Genomic DNA, 16,959 nt, shown 5'->3' with positions numbered 1-16,959 from the left:
TGAATATATAGGAAGAAGAGATCCCAAACTGGTTGGAGGACCAGCTTTGAGACCAGTTTCAGCTACGAGTCATTTTAATCGAGCCTCCAGAGGTTTGAGAACCAGCTTAATTTCTGAGTTCATTAACATGGTTGTAAAAGAACCATCAAACTACAGATCTCAAAACTTCTCAAACACATTAAATACAGAGATACAAACTGACGTGTTTTCCAATGATAAGCCCACTAGTTGAGTCTCTACAAGACAAAGAACAGAATTTAAAGCTCAGGCTTTTCCTAGCACATCTCAGCGTCTAGCCTCAAACCGGGGTCCTCAGTGCGTTTTCAGGGATCCGCCAATTCTCTACCAGGACCGCTTCTTTCCGTTTTTATTTGCTTGACCGTGTAAATCATTACTCTCAACATGTTCTGGATCACTGGGGTGGCAGTGCTCTCAGCATGAGAAACCACGTGATTTCACTGGCCATTTGTTCTCATTTTATTTGCATTTGTGTTTCCGAGTTTTTGTTGGTTCCATTCGAATGGTCGTAGGTTACTGAGACAAAAAAAGATATGGGCTTGAATGTTGAAGTAAAGGCTAAATGAGGTCAGACCATGCTCTACAAATGAAGATTTCTTAGCAGAGCAAATAGAAATAGTGAGAGCCTTGGGCATCACGAGTAGGATGGGGTTGCCAAGCTGAAGAGACTCTGTCGTGGCCGTCCCTCTGAAGCATGTTACAGGTAGCAGTTTCATTTAGGCAATGCCGCATTATCATGTTCAATGAATGCTAATGTGAGTTTTAGTCTTTTTGTAGCCTGAGTCCTATTCAATTTGTAATTTTCTTTCCATCTTAGACGTATATATCAGCTATAAAAATAAGGAGTGTATACGTATATACTGTTTATACATATTTAAGAAAACTTATAATAAAACACCAGTTGGGTTAGCACTCACTGGGGGCTCTCAAGAATCACTTTCCTTTATATTATTCAGGTTTGAGCAAACGAATGTTTTCTACCCTGATTCCCACATCATCATTTGAAATATTAGAACCGCCGCCTGGTGGCTCAGCTCTGGTCCTTAGATAGGAATTGCACAGCCTCAAAGACAAAGGCTCCTTCGGCAAAGTTGGTTGTTCCTGTGCATTCCGTCCTCAGTACTTTAAAGGTGCTTATGCCCTACATTCTCCTCAAGATGCTCAGCTGCACTTGGTTGGGTGTGCTAGTCTTTTAAAATTAGAATAGCTTTCAAAGGAGTCCACTGCAGTCTCGACTTGACTATGGGAAAAGGAGACTCCTCCGCCGGCTGCAGGGGAGGGACGGCAGAATCTAAGAGCCACAGGAAGTCACAAGAGGAAGTGGGGCACCGAAGAAAAACAATCGCTGAAATTCACAAAAATCACTGGAACACATATTTGGCAAAGCGCTGTTCTCTGCTTCCCAACAATACGGTCTTCTCTTTGTTCTTTTTGGCAGCACAATAAATGTGAGTTTGTCATTGACAGAGGAGATGGTCTTGGGTGGAGGAACTGCAGCTGCCTGCCTGGCTCTCCCTTATAACACAGCACAAATCCCCAGCATCACGATGAGGTGATAGAGAACATCTGTGGACCAGACAGGAAAGGAGACAAACAGTTCGACAAGGAGTAAGGAGAACTCAACAAAAGAGTCAACTCAACATAAATGAGTCAACTCAGAGACGTTCAGTAGGTTTCCATAAAACTCTGCACATTTTGTACATAGTTTTGTTCGTCCTCTGGGGTTTCCATAGCTCACTTTCATCAGTACAAAGAACCCAACAGATAAGCCTAGGATAGGGACCTCTGACAGATGGGAACCTGAACTTCGATAATACAGTGATGGTGCGTTTCACTGTAGACTCCAGATGGTGCATCTTAGAGTCTCAAACAGTTGGCTTGCATGGTTTCCTGTAATTGTGAGAGCAAATCTTACATCTGTGAGTTTGTTTATAAATAGAACTGCCTGACCCATCTTCTCGCATCATTTGGTGAGACCTTGGGTCTTAGCTGAAGTGCTTCTTCCTCTAAGGTGCTTCCCGGACTGCTGTCTAAATCATTATTCGGCCCCACCCACCATACTTCATGCATATTAGGAAGGGCAGGAGGCTTGCCTGCCTTGTTCACTGCAGCAGTCACACCGCCTAGAAAAGTGCCTGGTACAGAGTCAGTAATCATGGCTGATCCTTACTGGTTGTTTGTTGCTTTCTGGGCATCATTGTTTCGTGCTCTTAGCTGTAATAGTTAATCCACACAACAACTTCTGTGTATGATATGGGCAATTATTAACCCAATTTCACAGAGGAAACTGGGGAATGCAGGAGTGGGGTCATGGTCACTCAGTTCACGAGGGGCAGGGTCACAGAAGGGACTCAGAAATATTTGTTGAATGAACAGATCGTTGAAAATCATGTTTTCCGAACACAGAAACCCAAGAGGCACCACCTGGTGATGTCTTTGCTTAGACTTGGTAGGGGGGTGGGGGAACCAGCTCTGCTTCATCCAGCTTGCCCCCAGCTCCTCCCTCCCTTCAGAGCTCAGGGGCTGGTTGGAGAGAGACCTCTTGACCTCCAATCCCCCTCCAACTCATTCAGGTAAAGGCTTTGCTGGGGCCAAAGGTAAGCCTCTTTTAAAACACACATCTGCCTGTTAAAAGCATTACCCAGAGCTGTCTCTTTTCCTTACCTGAGAAGCTATAGAGACCGGAGGATCCCCTGCCTGTAGTGAGTAAAGAAAGAATACAGAAGGTTTAAGAAAAGATCACAGAGGGAGAAGTCTCAGAGCTGCGTTCCTAAAACACAAACCTGACTGGATTCTCCCTTGATGAAACCAACCCGCTCCCATTGTCTTTAGCACAAAGTTCCTTGCAGGGTTGACAGAGGCTTCATCTCACACCATTTTCATCCCGGCTCTCTATGGCAGGGGTTGGTAAACTTTCTGCAAAGGGCGGGTGATGGTAAACTTACTCAGCTTCGCAGGCCCCTCGGTCTCTATTGCAACTACTTGACGCTGTCGAAAGTAGCTGGAGACAAGCCCTAAATGAACCAGTGTGGCTATGTCCCAACAAAACTTTCTGTATATACAATGAAGTTTGAATTTCATATAATTTTTGTGTGTTATGAAATATTGTTTCTTTTGATTTTTTTCAACCACATAAAAAGGAAAAACTGCCCTTAGCTTACAGGTCATACAAAATCAGGCAGCAGTTGGGGTTGGGCTCCTGACCAGAGTTGGGTGACCGTCCCCTAAAGCTCCCAGGCCTTGTCCCCCCTTGATGTCACGGCACTCTTGAGGTCAGACTTAAAGACGACTCGCAGAGGTCCTCCCTAAGCCTGACTACGCTGAGCTGCCTACCCATCTATTCCCATAGACCCTACCTCTTCCACCCCCACTGACAGTAATTATCTCCCTTTCCCTTAGCATTTAGCATCTCCCTCCTTGCTGGATGGTACATTCTTGAGGACAGGGCCCGTGTGGATCTCCTTTATTTCTGAAACCCCAGGGCCCGCCCAGCTCCTTTACTAGTTTTGTTGACGTGCCCTGGATGCCCCAGTACGTTTCATTTTCTATTATTATTATCACCTGCACACTGTGTGTGGAAGCTCAGCACTTCCTAGTCCCTGGGGGGCATCGGAATTGCGGCCACAGACCGAACGTTTCAGGGTAGTTAACAAACCTCCTTGATGGGGCGTGAGTTACCCACCCCCAAGGTGAGGAGACGCGTTGCAGGTAAAGGTTGTGTGTACAGGCACAACTGGTTTGGCAATTCAGTTAAAATGCTCAAACCGGCCGTGCCTGTGGACGCAGCCCAGCGTGAGGGCAACCATTTGGAAAACAGAGAAGCTTACTACGGAGGGAGAGCTCGACGACCAGGACGCCCCCAGTCTGGTCCCGGAGGAGGCGTTTTCGTTTGTCACAAGTCTGGAGACCCAGGAGAAGCCGAGGGGAGAGGTGGGATGAGAAAAAAACACAGGAGAGAAAAGAGATTTTTTTAAGAAGTCACAAAGTTGACGGAGTCAAAATTCCCCAGGCCTCAGACATTAGTTCCCTTAATGTTTTTATAACCCAGAGCGATGTATTTCATTGCTTCTCCAACTTGAGAAAAGGAAGAAATCTTTCCGTCCTTAACTCTTCAAGCTGGAACAAATCTGCATTGCATGTGGGAGGAACTGACTCCGTTTCTTTTGATGAGAAGTAAGGCTTTTACCCATAGTTACTCTCATCACTGTGATTTGAGACGTGGATACCTGCAAAATGTGTTCTGGTTCCTTTCCTTTTTTAAATGTAGTGCCAATAATAATCCTTTCATGAACAGTTAAATGTTTCTCTACTCCCTTCCCTTTCTCTGTTTGTGCTCGTAAGTGACCACTGTCTGGCTAAATGAATCAACAGAAATAGAGATTATCATCTTATTTCTGTTGGTTACTATAGGCAATGCGAGCAGGTACCCTCTTCAGAAACACTGTGTCCTTCCTCCCTGAGGTCTCCGGTCCAAATAGACTGGAGGAGGTAACAGTTTGGAATTGAACACTTTTAGATCTTCAAAGCAGTGGTTCTCAAACATGCACGCCACTTGAAGAGCTTGTTAAAACACAGATTGCTGGGTCCGCCCAGAGTGTCTGAATCAGGTGGTCTGGGGCCAGGGGGTGGGGTGGGGTGCTGAGAATTTGCATCCCTAACAAGTTCCCAGGTAATGCTGAAGCAGTGTGGACCACACTTTGGAACCACTGCTCTGAGGACCAGGTTCACACCTGGTCGCGATGGAAAATTTTCTTCCACCTGAATTCATTACGCATGTTGACTGATTCTGCAGCAACTTCTTGGTGGAGGAAGCGGAGGGGAAACTGACCCTCCTGCATGAGCTACTAAACATGTCTGGGAAGCTGGGCCCTTCCTCTCACGTGGTCGGAACAGCTGTGACCTCATGTCGCGAATTCCTGCAACATCTCTCTTGTCCATCTTAAGTCTCCGAGACGGACGTTCAGGCTGGTAAGTCAAGAGCTAAAAATACCTACCTTCGACTTCCATTCAGAGCCTATTGCTACCAGCTGAATTTTGAATCTCCCTTGTCCTGTTAACTTTTTCAAAGCATCTCCATGTCTGTTGTTGCTTTCATTTTCCCTAACATTGCTCTCTGAAAAGAGAAGGACCGCTATTACTCATCATCACTCTATCTTTAAAGATGAGAAAACCAGGCTCTGGGGTTAAGTGACCTGGGCCAGACCATGTAGCTTGTTTGTGGCAGGGCAGACACGCCTGGAACGTCTGCCCCTACCCTCAGCAGCCTTTCCTCCAGTATGTCCTCACACATATCTACACTGGTCTGTTGACAATTTCCCAGGTAAAAATACAGCTTCTCAAATACCATCCCCTCACCCTCACAGCCTCAGGTAATATTCTCATTCTGGGAAGGGTGGCTCACCACTGGGCAGGAGAGCTTCTCACTGTCACAGATGAAAGTCTCACAGTGTAACCACACCTTGGACAATTTGGGGATGTTCTGGAACCGGAAAGCATTGAATTGGAAGGTTGCCCTGTGGCCTTTCCCATTCTCATACACGATGACTGTTTCATCCGTAGGGCAGCTGGAGCACACGCGGTCGGGGGAGGCAAGGGGGAGAGACAAGGTCATCTCATGAACTCTAGCAAGGGCGTCTGAGGCAAAGTCACGCACGACCTCCCCTGGGCTTTTACACAGCACATTATCCTTCTGAAGCACTGTGGCAGCACCTCACTTATCCTCATTTCTTTGGGGTCAGTTGGAGGAGCTATGAGACGGCTGTGACCATCCCCATTCTACAGATAGAGTATAGCAAGGGTGGAGCAACTTACGAGAAGCCACACATCTGGAAGTTACCACATCTCTGTCCCCAAGAAATGAAATCCCCCAGACAATGTCCTCTCCTCTGGAGGACTGGGATACGTACAGACTCCCCGCATATGTCCAAAATAAAGATGGTGGTGCTGGGAACGGCATTTCCCAAAGTGCTCTCACAGCCACCTAGGCCCAGGTCACACCCAACATATTGCTGTGTGTGCATTGTGAGGTTTTGCCACCGGGAATTCGAATTTACATTGTACTATTTAAGCGCTATATCTATTCTATTACATAATTACCTTTGTAAAGATATTTTTAATATGAGCACAGAAAAAAATGGCTGGAAGGACACCATTTAAATGTTGACACTGGCTATTATGGACAGTTTCTGTTTTCTTCGTTCACCTTTATGTTGTTGTTTTTTAATTCTCTATAATGAGAGTGTAATATTTGGGAAGTTTCAAAGTCCCAAATGTACAACTGCAGGAAAAGAAAAAATAATGACATAGATGGGCATTTGTCGAAACCAATTGTTCTCACCTGGGGGCCGTTTTGCCCCCCAGGGGAAATTTGACATGTGGCTGTCGTGACTGGGGGGAAGATACTCCTGACACCTAGAGGGTAGAAACCAGGGATGCTGCAGAATGCCCTGCAGGGAACAGGACAGACCCCACAACAGAGAATGATCCAGCCCCCAAAAGTCAACAGTGTGGAGACTGGGAAAGCCTGGTTTAAGCCCAATACCTTTTCATTTACCAAGCTCATAGGATTCCCTACGTAAGTGCCAGACAGTCAGCCAGGTTGGGAACAGACACAGTGGTTCTCGGGAATGTACAGCGAGACCCACAGAGTGTGAGGGCCTGTATGCAGGTGACAATGAGCTCCAGAACCTGTCCTCTACGGAACAGAGGTCTATGGGTTCAAAAGCTAAAGACCAGTGGACAGCACCTCAGTGGAACCCGAAGTTCATGCCCCGCCTGGCGTGTTTCTCTGACTCTATCGTCCTTCCAACTCAACACACACACTAGGGAGCAGTGCAGTCGCCCCAGGGAAACTTCATGGTGGACCCTCCCCCATCCCAGTCCATCAGAACCAGACATTAGGGGCCAAATCAGAGGTAGGACGGAGGGGATGTTAACTCTGAGAGTGAGTGAAACGAGCCATGAAAACTGCACCTTATATCTGGACCAGGGCCAGAAGCTGGGATCTGTTTGTGGTGGCCTCTGAGTAGTGACAAGAGCTAGGGGCATTTTCTGAGCTGTGAAACAAGACTCTTGAAGGATCATTCGGTCATTAAACCTGAGATCCTTGTACGAACTCAAGACTAAGTCCTTAAAATAGCTCCTGGCTGCTGGAGTGTCCGGGTATGGTGTCAGACAGTGGGAACAATATAAAGCAGAGCTTTGCTGGCGGCAGGAAGGAGGCAAGTGACAGGCAGGCCTAGATGCCTTGGCACTGCTGTCTCTTGGCGCTGGCTGTGGCACCTGTCCCTCCGTGACAGGTATCTTGGGATTGTGGAATGCCCACGGGGAAGCTTTCACACCATCATCACTTCTCCACCTGAGATCAAAATTCCTATTCTAATCTCTCCAGGCTTTCTTGAAAACTGAGTTTTCCTTCCAAAGGGCCTGGTGTGAACCAAAACCATCTGGGAGGTTATGGGAGTGGCCTTTCTAATTCTCCCCTTTGACACTGGTCTTCGTGCAATTATCTCCAACCTCAAGGGGCCATTTCGGTTAGGCAGTATTTGCAACTAGGTCAGGGTGTCTTTAATTTGGCTGTGCTTAAATGCAGAGTCCCAGGGTTCACCTAGGGACCTTCTGATGTTGTAGGTTTACAACGTGTCTGCATGCGTAGCAGATACCCAAAGGAATTCCTGTGCACACTAGAGTTTGAGGACCACTTGTAGTGACTACCCCAAAGTCACAAGCATTCCCTTTTCTGCCATATTACACATCCACTAGGTGTGCAGGGGCACTAGAACTATCTGAGGAGATGATTCCATGGTGTGGCAGAAGGCTTTGCCCTTGTGTGGCTATTGGTTGAGAGAGGTTCCCAGTGCCTCTTGGTAATTTCAAGGTCCCTATATGTCAGTAATTTATTTCAGAATCTCCCTGAGGTCATTTGATTTGCACCATCATCAACAGAGCCTAAATGAATCATTCAATGACAGATGTGAAATAAGGACCCAAACTAAGCTCCCATCTCTGCAGGAAGATGGGTTGCTTGGGTGTGGGCCTTGCTGGCCTGTCCTACCCTGTGTTATCAAGAGATAACGCTGCCCAGATCATCCATCCCTTTACTAGCTTAGACTCTGGGTAAGTTTCTGAACTTATCTGTGCCTCAGTTTCCTCATGTATAAAATAGTGATTGTTATACTACCTACTCTATAGGAAGTTTAATGAAATTGAAATAAATTAGTATTTGCAAAGCACCTACCTAGAGTAATGCCTGGTATGTTGTAAGGGCTGTATAAGTGTTTGTTAAATAAAAATAGATAAAGATCCAAAGTGGCTTCACCTTTGTTATCTTATCATCTTTGTCCCTGGCGGCAGTGTTTACTCAGCCCTGATGGTTCCAGTGTAACTGGTCTGCTTTGGTTTGGGGAATGGCCTCTTCTGTGTTCACTGTTTGTTGTGTGGATGACGCCTGAATCTCTAGTCTAACTCATCCTCATCCTTTTCCAAAGTTACAATTCTAAGTGCTTCTAGACAGTTGTCATCTCAAGGTCAATATGTCATCCCTGAACTCAAGGAGAATCCAAACTCCCTTATCCAGAACCCCTCTTCCCTAGGAGCCTATGACAAACAATTTCTCATCTTCACAATTCATGGTGCAGCAGCATTCTTTGTCACATGTTCCTCAGACATTGTGCCCTGTCCTTCCCTCTACCATATCCAATTGGTTGCTAAATTTTTATTGCTTCTCCCTCCCTTGGGTGATGTTGGATGACCTTCTTTCCACTCACTTAGCTACAGCCTTGATTCAGGTCTTATCACTTTCGGCACTAGAGCTGCCACAGCCTCTAATCGGGTCTTTCTACCTCCCATGTTCTGTTTCTAACCACCCTGTGTGTGATTTCCAGAATCACATTTCTATACTATAACCCCATTACTTTAGTCCTCTACTCCAAATTTTAAGAACTCCCTGTTACCTATGAAATTATTAGTAAATAAAAACAATGATATTATTAAAATTGATTGAATACCAGCTAGGTACTATGTACTAAGCTTTTTACATGGATATCTAAGTTAGTTCTCATCAGGGTTCTGATGTCAGATTGATTGGGTTTGACCCCAACCTGCCCACTTCCCCATAAACACACACATACACTAACTATGTGACATTACTTAACCCCTCCTGTGCCTCAGTTTTCTCATCTGGAAAATGGGGATGATGGTAATAATACCTACCTGTTGTAAGGCAAATGAGTTAGTATATGATAAAGCTCTCAGAACAGAACCTGGTACCTAGAAAGCACTATGTTAGTGATTCCTGGTATCCGTACTCAGTCTGGAAGCACAGAGGAAGTCACTGATGTGACCCCAACAGGCTCCGCCTCTTCCTTCCAAGCTGTCCCAAGCCAGAGCAGCCCTGGATCTACCGAGCCCCACCTCTCAGCCCTGTGGTCCCGAGAGCCGTACCTACCCCTTGCTGATCAGCTGCCACTGCAAGGGATACATGAAATCAGCCGAAGGTGTGGCCCAGCAGCTGTTCAAAACCACTTTAAACCTGGAAATGAAACAAAACTCATCACTGTGAGCTAGGGAGTTGTATGCCTAGAAACTTCGGGTGATTAAAACGCCTCTGGGCTGTTTTTGTTTGGTTTTTTTTCCTCTTCTTTGTATTTATAAATACAAACATTAAGAACACACACTTACCTAATGCTTAACCCTTTGGCTTCTACTCCTGCAAACAGATCTGAACCGATTTCGTATGTCTCCAGGGTAAAAGGCGCTTCCCTCTTAATGGTGAACTTGGCATTCTTTGGAAGGAAATTGACACCGGGCGTTACGATTTGTCAGACTGAGCAGTTGGGTCTGACAGGAGCAGATGAATCGGGACGGGAGCGGGGAGGAACAACCCAAAGGCACAGGCACATGAGACCACAGTGAGACCCGCCGGGACCAGAGAGGCTGTACCTCCTAGGATGCTGGTGCCACCGTAGAAGGGATGAGGACATCACATGTACGTCCAGGAGACTGCGCTACATAGAGACCCAAATCATAGACCGCCGTCCCCAGTGTAGCCAGAGGTGCTTCTCCTGGCCCCATCTCCCGGGAACCAAGAATTGGAATATTGGAATAATACCTCCACTTGCAGGGAAGCTTCCTGATTATGTTACATAGTGGAGCACAGAATCTGCACACTTAATTCAATTTCTGAAGCAAAACGCTTTTAAGGGTCAGTTTCTCCACTTCTCACCTGACAGTGAGACAATACTCAGTGTGATTTCCCCCTACTTTCTTTGTAACGTGAAAATTAGGGACCTATGTCCAGATAGCTTACCCTTTAGTACCCGGACAGTTTATTTTGGCAAATTCTGGGCTCTGCCTTTTAATGGGGGCATTAACCCAGGAAATCATACAGAGAAGAGAGTCACTAGGATGATAATGGACCATCAAGAATGGGACGATGTTTAGTTTGGGGAAGACAAGCTTGAGCTAGTTGAAGGACCATCAGTAACATGTAGTATCATTTCAGAGGACAGAACCAGGACCAGTGGGCCAGAGTTCGGAATGTCAGATTTCATGACATCAGATTTCACATGCTGACCTAACATGAGAAGGTCCAACTTGCCATTGCCCTTGGAAGAGGTGGGGTACCCATCCCTCAGCAGCCTTGCAGAAGGGTTTTGGGCATTGGGTGGAAGGTCAAGATTAATCACCTCTGAGGTTTGTTCTGACTCTGGAAGTCTATGATTTTGGTCTCTATTGCTTGCCTTCGTTCCATCCCAAGCTTTGGCATTTGTCTCTGTCTAACTAAAAGGAATAGTCAATACCATTTTGATTGAATAGAAGGCAACCTAATCCCACTCTGACATTGATGTTCAGCCCTATAAAGGTAACAGTGCTGGTGCTAGGAGTTCTCAGTTTCCACTTTAAACAAGGTCAAAGCTTACAATTGTGAGAATGACTATTTCCTCGGGCATTTACTTTGCTGCCAGGCACTGTGGAAAGGGTTTTATAAGGATTATTTCATTTAACCCTCATAACAAACCTCTCAGATAAGTGCTATTATTATCCCCACTTAACAAATGCATAGGTGGAGGCCCAGAGAGGTTAACTAACTTGTCCAAGGTCACACAACTAGTAAATGGTGGAAACTGGCTTCAAACCAGTGGTCTGATGTCAAGGCCTATTTTCTTAACCACAGTGCTAGGCTACTTCTACAAGTTGACTACCTTCCTTTATTTCGGATTGGGAGTCAAAATAACTTTACCGAGAATACCAACCACGGACCGTTGGCAGAATTGAGTGGAAGCGGGTAGAGAGAGAAGAGAGGAAGCATGCTGGGTAGAACTGGTGGTTTTGCAGCCTGGCATTTGGAGCTCTCAGAATCCTAAGCAACTAGCAGAGCATTCATTCTATTGTGCCACGCAGGACACAGCTCGGTCTCTGGTAATTTGATGGAAATATATGCAGCGAGCAGCTGTTGCTTCAGAGACACGCAAGAATGCTCTCAAAGCAGAAGAAGGGAGGAGAAGAAAAATACCAACCTCATGGGTAAGGCACAGGAAACCGAGCCCATTGTGGGAATGTTAATCAGTACCAAAGTCTCGGTTATAACCTCAGAGGCCCCTCGTTGCCAAGGTTTGTTTGTCCTATAAGGGTCTTGGTGGGCCCTAGGGAAGGCCTTAGCCTCATTTCTACCAGTTCAAGGAAGCAGTCTGTCTAGCCATCTAGAGGATGGTCTGGGTGATGCTGAGGACATGCTTCCTAATTTTTGTTTTTTCTTAAAAAAGTTATAAGATTTGATATTTCTGTCTGAAACTTAGCTCCGCATAACTGATGGTGGATGATGACTTTTGACAATCGTGGTGCCTTTCCATTTCCAACTGTTGTAAAACCTTCATAGGGTCATATCTATAATTTTATCTGGTTAAAGCAACAATCATGTATTTCCAGACAGGGGCTCAGTAGTAAAGACAGCCTGTCATCAGGATGTCCCCTGAGACTGTTGTCAATGTGTGAAGCTTATTTTCCTCTCTGGATAACCTTCAGCAGTTACTACAGTGGTTTTGCCATCCTTTCATCACCCTGGTGAGCCACACTGTTTTAACCCCCCTGATTATAGGTCAAGGGATTGTATGGAATTTCCTTTTCTCAGGACTTAACTACTAGTGGTGTGTAGCCTGGGGCCGATCTAGGTTTTGTGGGACCTTGAAGCTTATTTAGAGAGCCCTCTTTAATTAAAAGAATCAAAATTTTGAATACAAAATTAGACACAGGGCCTTGAAAAGGGCCTGTGGAAGTGAGGGGTCATGAAACTTAAGTAACTTCATTCCCTGCATAGTAAGTTTGCCTTGTAGACCAATGTTAGGGGACCTTGTTCCAGACTGGGTACTGCTCTGGACCACCTGTGGGATCTTGGACAGATCATTTCCTCGCTGGGTTTCAGATCCTCAGCTATAAAATGGACTAGGTTATTCTAGGATCCCTTCTAGCTCTCACCTTCTGAGTTCAGCAAGATTAATAGCTTCCAGGGAGCTGGTAAAGCAAGTTCAAAGAGTTCAAGGTCAGTGGAGTTCCAGGTAGTATAGTTGTTTCCTTTGCAAAATGAATGGGTTGTACATGGTGGCCTCTAGGGCTATCTTCCAGTTCTAATGTTGGAAGTAAAGGTTTCTATTCCTGCCTGCATTTTCCTTTAGCCAGCTGGGCCATTTCCTATACGCATGTCCCCTCACTGGAAGCTGCAGGTCTAAAAAACAGAGCACCCCATCTAAACAGGAGGGCAGCTGGGCTAATGGCCATTGCATATTTAGTTTCTCTGGAGAATTTTATTCTTAGTGCCTTTAGCTTTGATGTCAATGTAGGCAGCATGTCCAAATTAGACAAAGAGGAGGCCCACCAAGTAAAGGGCTTTGGAGACCAAAGAACTAGGCGGCAGCAGCCAACCCCAACCTCTCCCCTTAGCCCTGTCCCAGGTAGAAGCTCACTAGTCTGTGCCGATGTTTTAACAAGAGCTAGATCCTAAATATAAATCTCTGGAGGGGGTTGTGGTGGAAACTGATCTTGATTAAGAATTAGACCTTGGCTGTCTTTATTGCCTATTGACCTTTGATTTCTCTTATCTCAATTTTCTCATCTGTGAAATGGGAAGATTGCCCTTTTTCCTCTGTGGCACCCTTCCTTTCTTCCATCCAGTCTATGAATCTGAATGTCTGCTGCATCTAGTCTTTAAAGAGGCTTAAAGCTAGAACAAAGCTTACGTCTCAGTTCAAATTCAAGAATGGGGGTCTGCATATGGCTTAGAGGAGAACAAATGCTGAGGAAGCATCCCATCATCTCCTAGAAAGGCCCCAGGGTAGCAGTGGAGACCTGGAGACCACTTACAGTGTAGAAGTTGAGAGACAATTGGCTTTCAAATGTGCCCATGCTCCCGTTCTTCACATGAACAGTGGCCACTCTGAAAAGGGGAGAGAATTTTGCATAAGGACTGAAACATGCCTGGTTGACAGGGACTGCAGAGCACACGCAAGGCAGCCCGTCCTCCGCTCTCTGAGCAGCTTACCTCTGGTCAAAGGCAGCCTGGTTCACCAAGTAGGTGGAGTGGTAGGAGCAGGAGAAAGAGTAGTTCACAGGCTGGTTCTTTACGATCACGGTGCTGTCATTGGAAACAATGTGGTTGTAGAAGTGGTAGATGGGGGGCTTGTACTGGAGAAAGAAAGAAGGCGGTTAGGGTGGCCCTGTACCCCCATGATGTGAATGAGGCCTCTTGGATAAATGACTGAAGATGGTTCAGAAAAAAGCCCAGGGCTTCCCTGGTGGCACAGTGGTTGAGAGTCCACCTGCCGATGCAGGGGACACGGGTTCGTGCCCCAGTCCGGGAAGATCCCACATGCCGCGGAGCGGCTGGGCCCGTGAGCCACGGCCGCTGAGCCTGCGCGTCCGGAGCCTGTGCTCCACAACGGGAGAGGCCACAACAGTGAGAGGCCCGCGTACCGCGAAAAAAAAAAAAAAGAAAAATGCCCAATGGGGAGACATGAATGTCTGCCATTGATATAGCACCCACTCTTGTTTGTAGGTGAGCTGATAATTTTTGTAAAGAGATCTTAAGTCTGTTCAAGATTGTTTATAATAATCTTATAATAATCTAAGTTGAATGTTGTACACTTAAAAAAAATCCATATACCCATTGGGCTTCTGACCGAAATGGACTGGCTCAGGAACCTCTATCTCCTAACATCAACTTTTAATTTACTTTCCCCTGTCCAAGTAAACTTATGTGACACCTTCACTACCTCCCATCTCTAGAACGTTACTGCCTGGTTCTTTGCTCTTTCCCTCTTCCAATCATGAGCACTATTTCTGAGTTTCTTTCCTCTGACTTGTTGGACTTTAAAATCACCAAATATTAGAGTTAAAAGGGATCTTGAACGGTCACTTGAGAAGTGATCTGCCTAAGACTGCACATATGATGTCTAGTTCATTTTACCAGGATATTCAAAGACATGATGTTTTTGTTAATCATGCCCATGACTCTTCTCCCTAAATCCCTGAATCCTTGTGGGACCTTTAGGAAGAGGAGGTAGCCCCAGGAGCTGAGACCCGATAGATGTACCATCTCCTTCAGTCAAGGCCATATGAGTTCTAGACGTCAGCCAGAGCGTCAGAAGACCTAGGCTCCCTTCATGACTATATCTCTACTGGTTCTGTGGCCCCAAACTAGTGGCTTTGCTGGGAGGTCTCAGATTTCTCCTCCATCCCATAAGGATACTTGGCGAGAGGATGTCTGTGGTTCCTTTTAATTCTGATTACCTGTCCTGGGTACTTCACAAGACCCAATTACGGGTTGTGTTATACTTTGGTCACTCCTTTAAGATGCCTTCCATTATCTTTGTATTTTTTTGGCCACGCCGCGTGGCATGTGGGATCTTAGTTCCCCGACCAGGGATTGAACCCATGCCCCCTGCAGTGGAAGCACAGAGACTTAACTGCTGGACCACCAGGGAAGTCCCTAAGATGCCTTCCACATGCACCTCTTTGTCCCAGCTTCCAAGTCTCGGGCAGAGGATGGCTCACCCATCCAACTCAGGAAGGATGGCAGCCGTGAACATGTGCTCGGAGCTCCAAGTGAGGTGGAGGTGGGAAATGTACTTTGTTCTACTCACGGAAGGTGGCTTAGCTGCTCAGGCAGTGAATTAGGAGAGTAAAATTTAAATCCAAAGAGTCGCCTAAACTAGACAGAAGAAAAGAATTTAAAGAACACTAATATCTCAGGAAATTTGGGAGTTGGGACTGACTCTTAAAAAGAAAGTGGTGAATTCTGAATCTTTTTAAGGGTGGACAGGAGATGTCTCATTCTTGGGCCCAGTTGCCTCCTCTTAGCAACTCCTCCACGTGTGGCCTGGTCTTACCTCGGACTGGGTTCCACAATAGGACTTGTTTTTAGGTGACAAATCTGGGATGACAAATAGGTAGTAACCTGCTTCGTGGACCCCATTGTAACATAGCCCGCCAAGCGCCAGCTGGTGCACTTCCCATCCATAGGGACACTCTGGGATTTTGGCGATGATTGTTTTCGGATAACAAAACACAAGAATGACATCTGGAAAGAGGAGAGACCTGGTCTGAAATCGGATCTGGTAATATCTACATATGGTGGGCTCCTGTTACAGCTGAGCATGCAAAGCAGTTAGTTAAAAATACTTTCCCCACTCTTCTTCATGAGCTGTGACGAAAGTTTTCCCCCAACTTCAGTCACTGAAGTTCCACTTTTACAGTTTTTGAAACCTCTGTGTAATATCTGCATTATTCTTAATATGTATTCAAAATTGGTCCACTTTTAAGCTTTAACTTATTTTAAGGAATGAATTTTTGAAACCAGATTCAATGTATTTTCATATTTATATTTCCTATATATATATATATATTTCCGATCCATTCAATCTGGTTTCATATATATATGAACATCCCATGTAACAAGCCTATAAAATTTAAAATGTCCATTTATGCACAATGCCATGAAACAGTAATTTATGGCACAGGACAGAAAAGCAGTAGTCAAATAGAAAATGGGAAAAAAATGTGAAGATTTTATCTATTTGTTCATCTATTTAGCAGCCTCTAATTTTTAAAAAGTGTAACTTTACCCAATAGATTTGTACTTTCTGTGGGAAAAACCGGATGGGCGTTGGGGTGCTTAAGCGCTTCTACTTGGCTGCAGTATTGCATTTTCCTAACAATAGAAGCACAGGGCTAGGAACTCTGCGAAGGGAAGTGCCAGGAAAAGTTCCTTTCCAGGAAAATGGGCTACAGCACCAGAGCATACCTGCTTTATTTGGAGCGCAAGATCTCGCAGAGGCTTCTGCAAAGACAGCCAACAGGACGAAGGCCCTCATCACCATTGCTTTTGCCAGGTGGCCAAGTCAAGCTGGCCAAACGTTCACGGTCCTGACAGGGCCCGAGCCTCGATCATTCTAGGTCAGAAACACGAGCGAGAAATTAAAATCAAGGGTGAGAACAAAGCAGCACATACAGAGGAGATGGATCACGCGTCTCGTTTCTAACGGCTCTTCGTCTGCGCTGGGAGGCAGAACATGGGGCTCATACCACAGAGAGTGTCAATTTCACACGCGGCTGCTCGAGTTCCCGACTGTTTCATTCTCTCCGGCTGGAGGCTGCCTCTCAGATGCTCCCCAAATCTCTGTTCCCAGTCCTAGCTCGACTTTATATAAGCAGAGGGTGTAAAAGAAACCGGCTCCAGATAAACCACAATGAACATGCATTATCCACTGTGGGGGGGAAATAAAAGGCAACCTTGCACGTTAATCCGATGGGAAGCTCAGTTACGGCCACTTGAGGCTAATTTCTTTTACTTCACAGAGTTGGAGAACCTTTTTTTTTTTTTAACTGCTTTTTAAACCAGGGGTGGAATAAAAAGTTGAATTTTTTCCTCCTCATACAAAAATAACTCTGATT

General features: G+C 45.7%; 1 protein-coding gene across 1 annotated transcript; it reads right to left on the bottom strand.

Annotated features, from left to right (window-relative positions):
* Positions 1 to 1,497: 1,497 nt before the first annotated feature.
* TECTB (tectorin beta) lies at positions 1,498 to 16,449 on the bottom strand. Its single transcript, XM_004265842.4, has 10 exons — positions 16,310 to 16,449; positions 15,396 to 15,586; positions 13,550 to 13,692; positions 13,372 to 13,444; positions 9,697 to 9,800; positions 9,464 to 9,547; positions 5,420 to 5,582; positions 3,846 to 3,918; positions 2,683 to 2,715; positions 1,498 to 1,584 (listed from the first exon to the last, which is right to left on the bottom strand). Exons 1-10 carry the CDS (start codon positions 16,383 to 16,385, stop codon positions 1,535 to 1,537), a joined length of 990 nt encoding a protein of 329 aa, XP_004265890.1. The 5' UTR covers positions 16,386 to 16,449; the 3' UTR covers positions 1,498 to 1,534.
* Positions 16,450 to 16,959: the final 510 nt, after the last annotated feature.

This window comes from Orcinus orca, chromosome 14 (genome assembly GCF_937001465.1).
Source record: "Orcinus orca chromosome 14, mOrcOrc1.1, whole genome shotgun sequence".
Lineage (NCBI taxonomy): Eukaryota > Metazoa > Chordata > Mammalia > Artiodactyla > Delphinidae > Orcinus > Orcinus orca.
The sequence above is the reverse complement of the archived record's forward strand: the minus strand, read 5'-3'. Positions and strand labels throughout refer to the sequence as shown.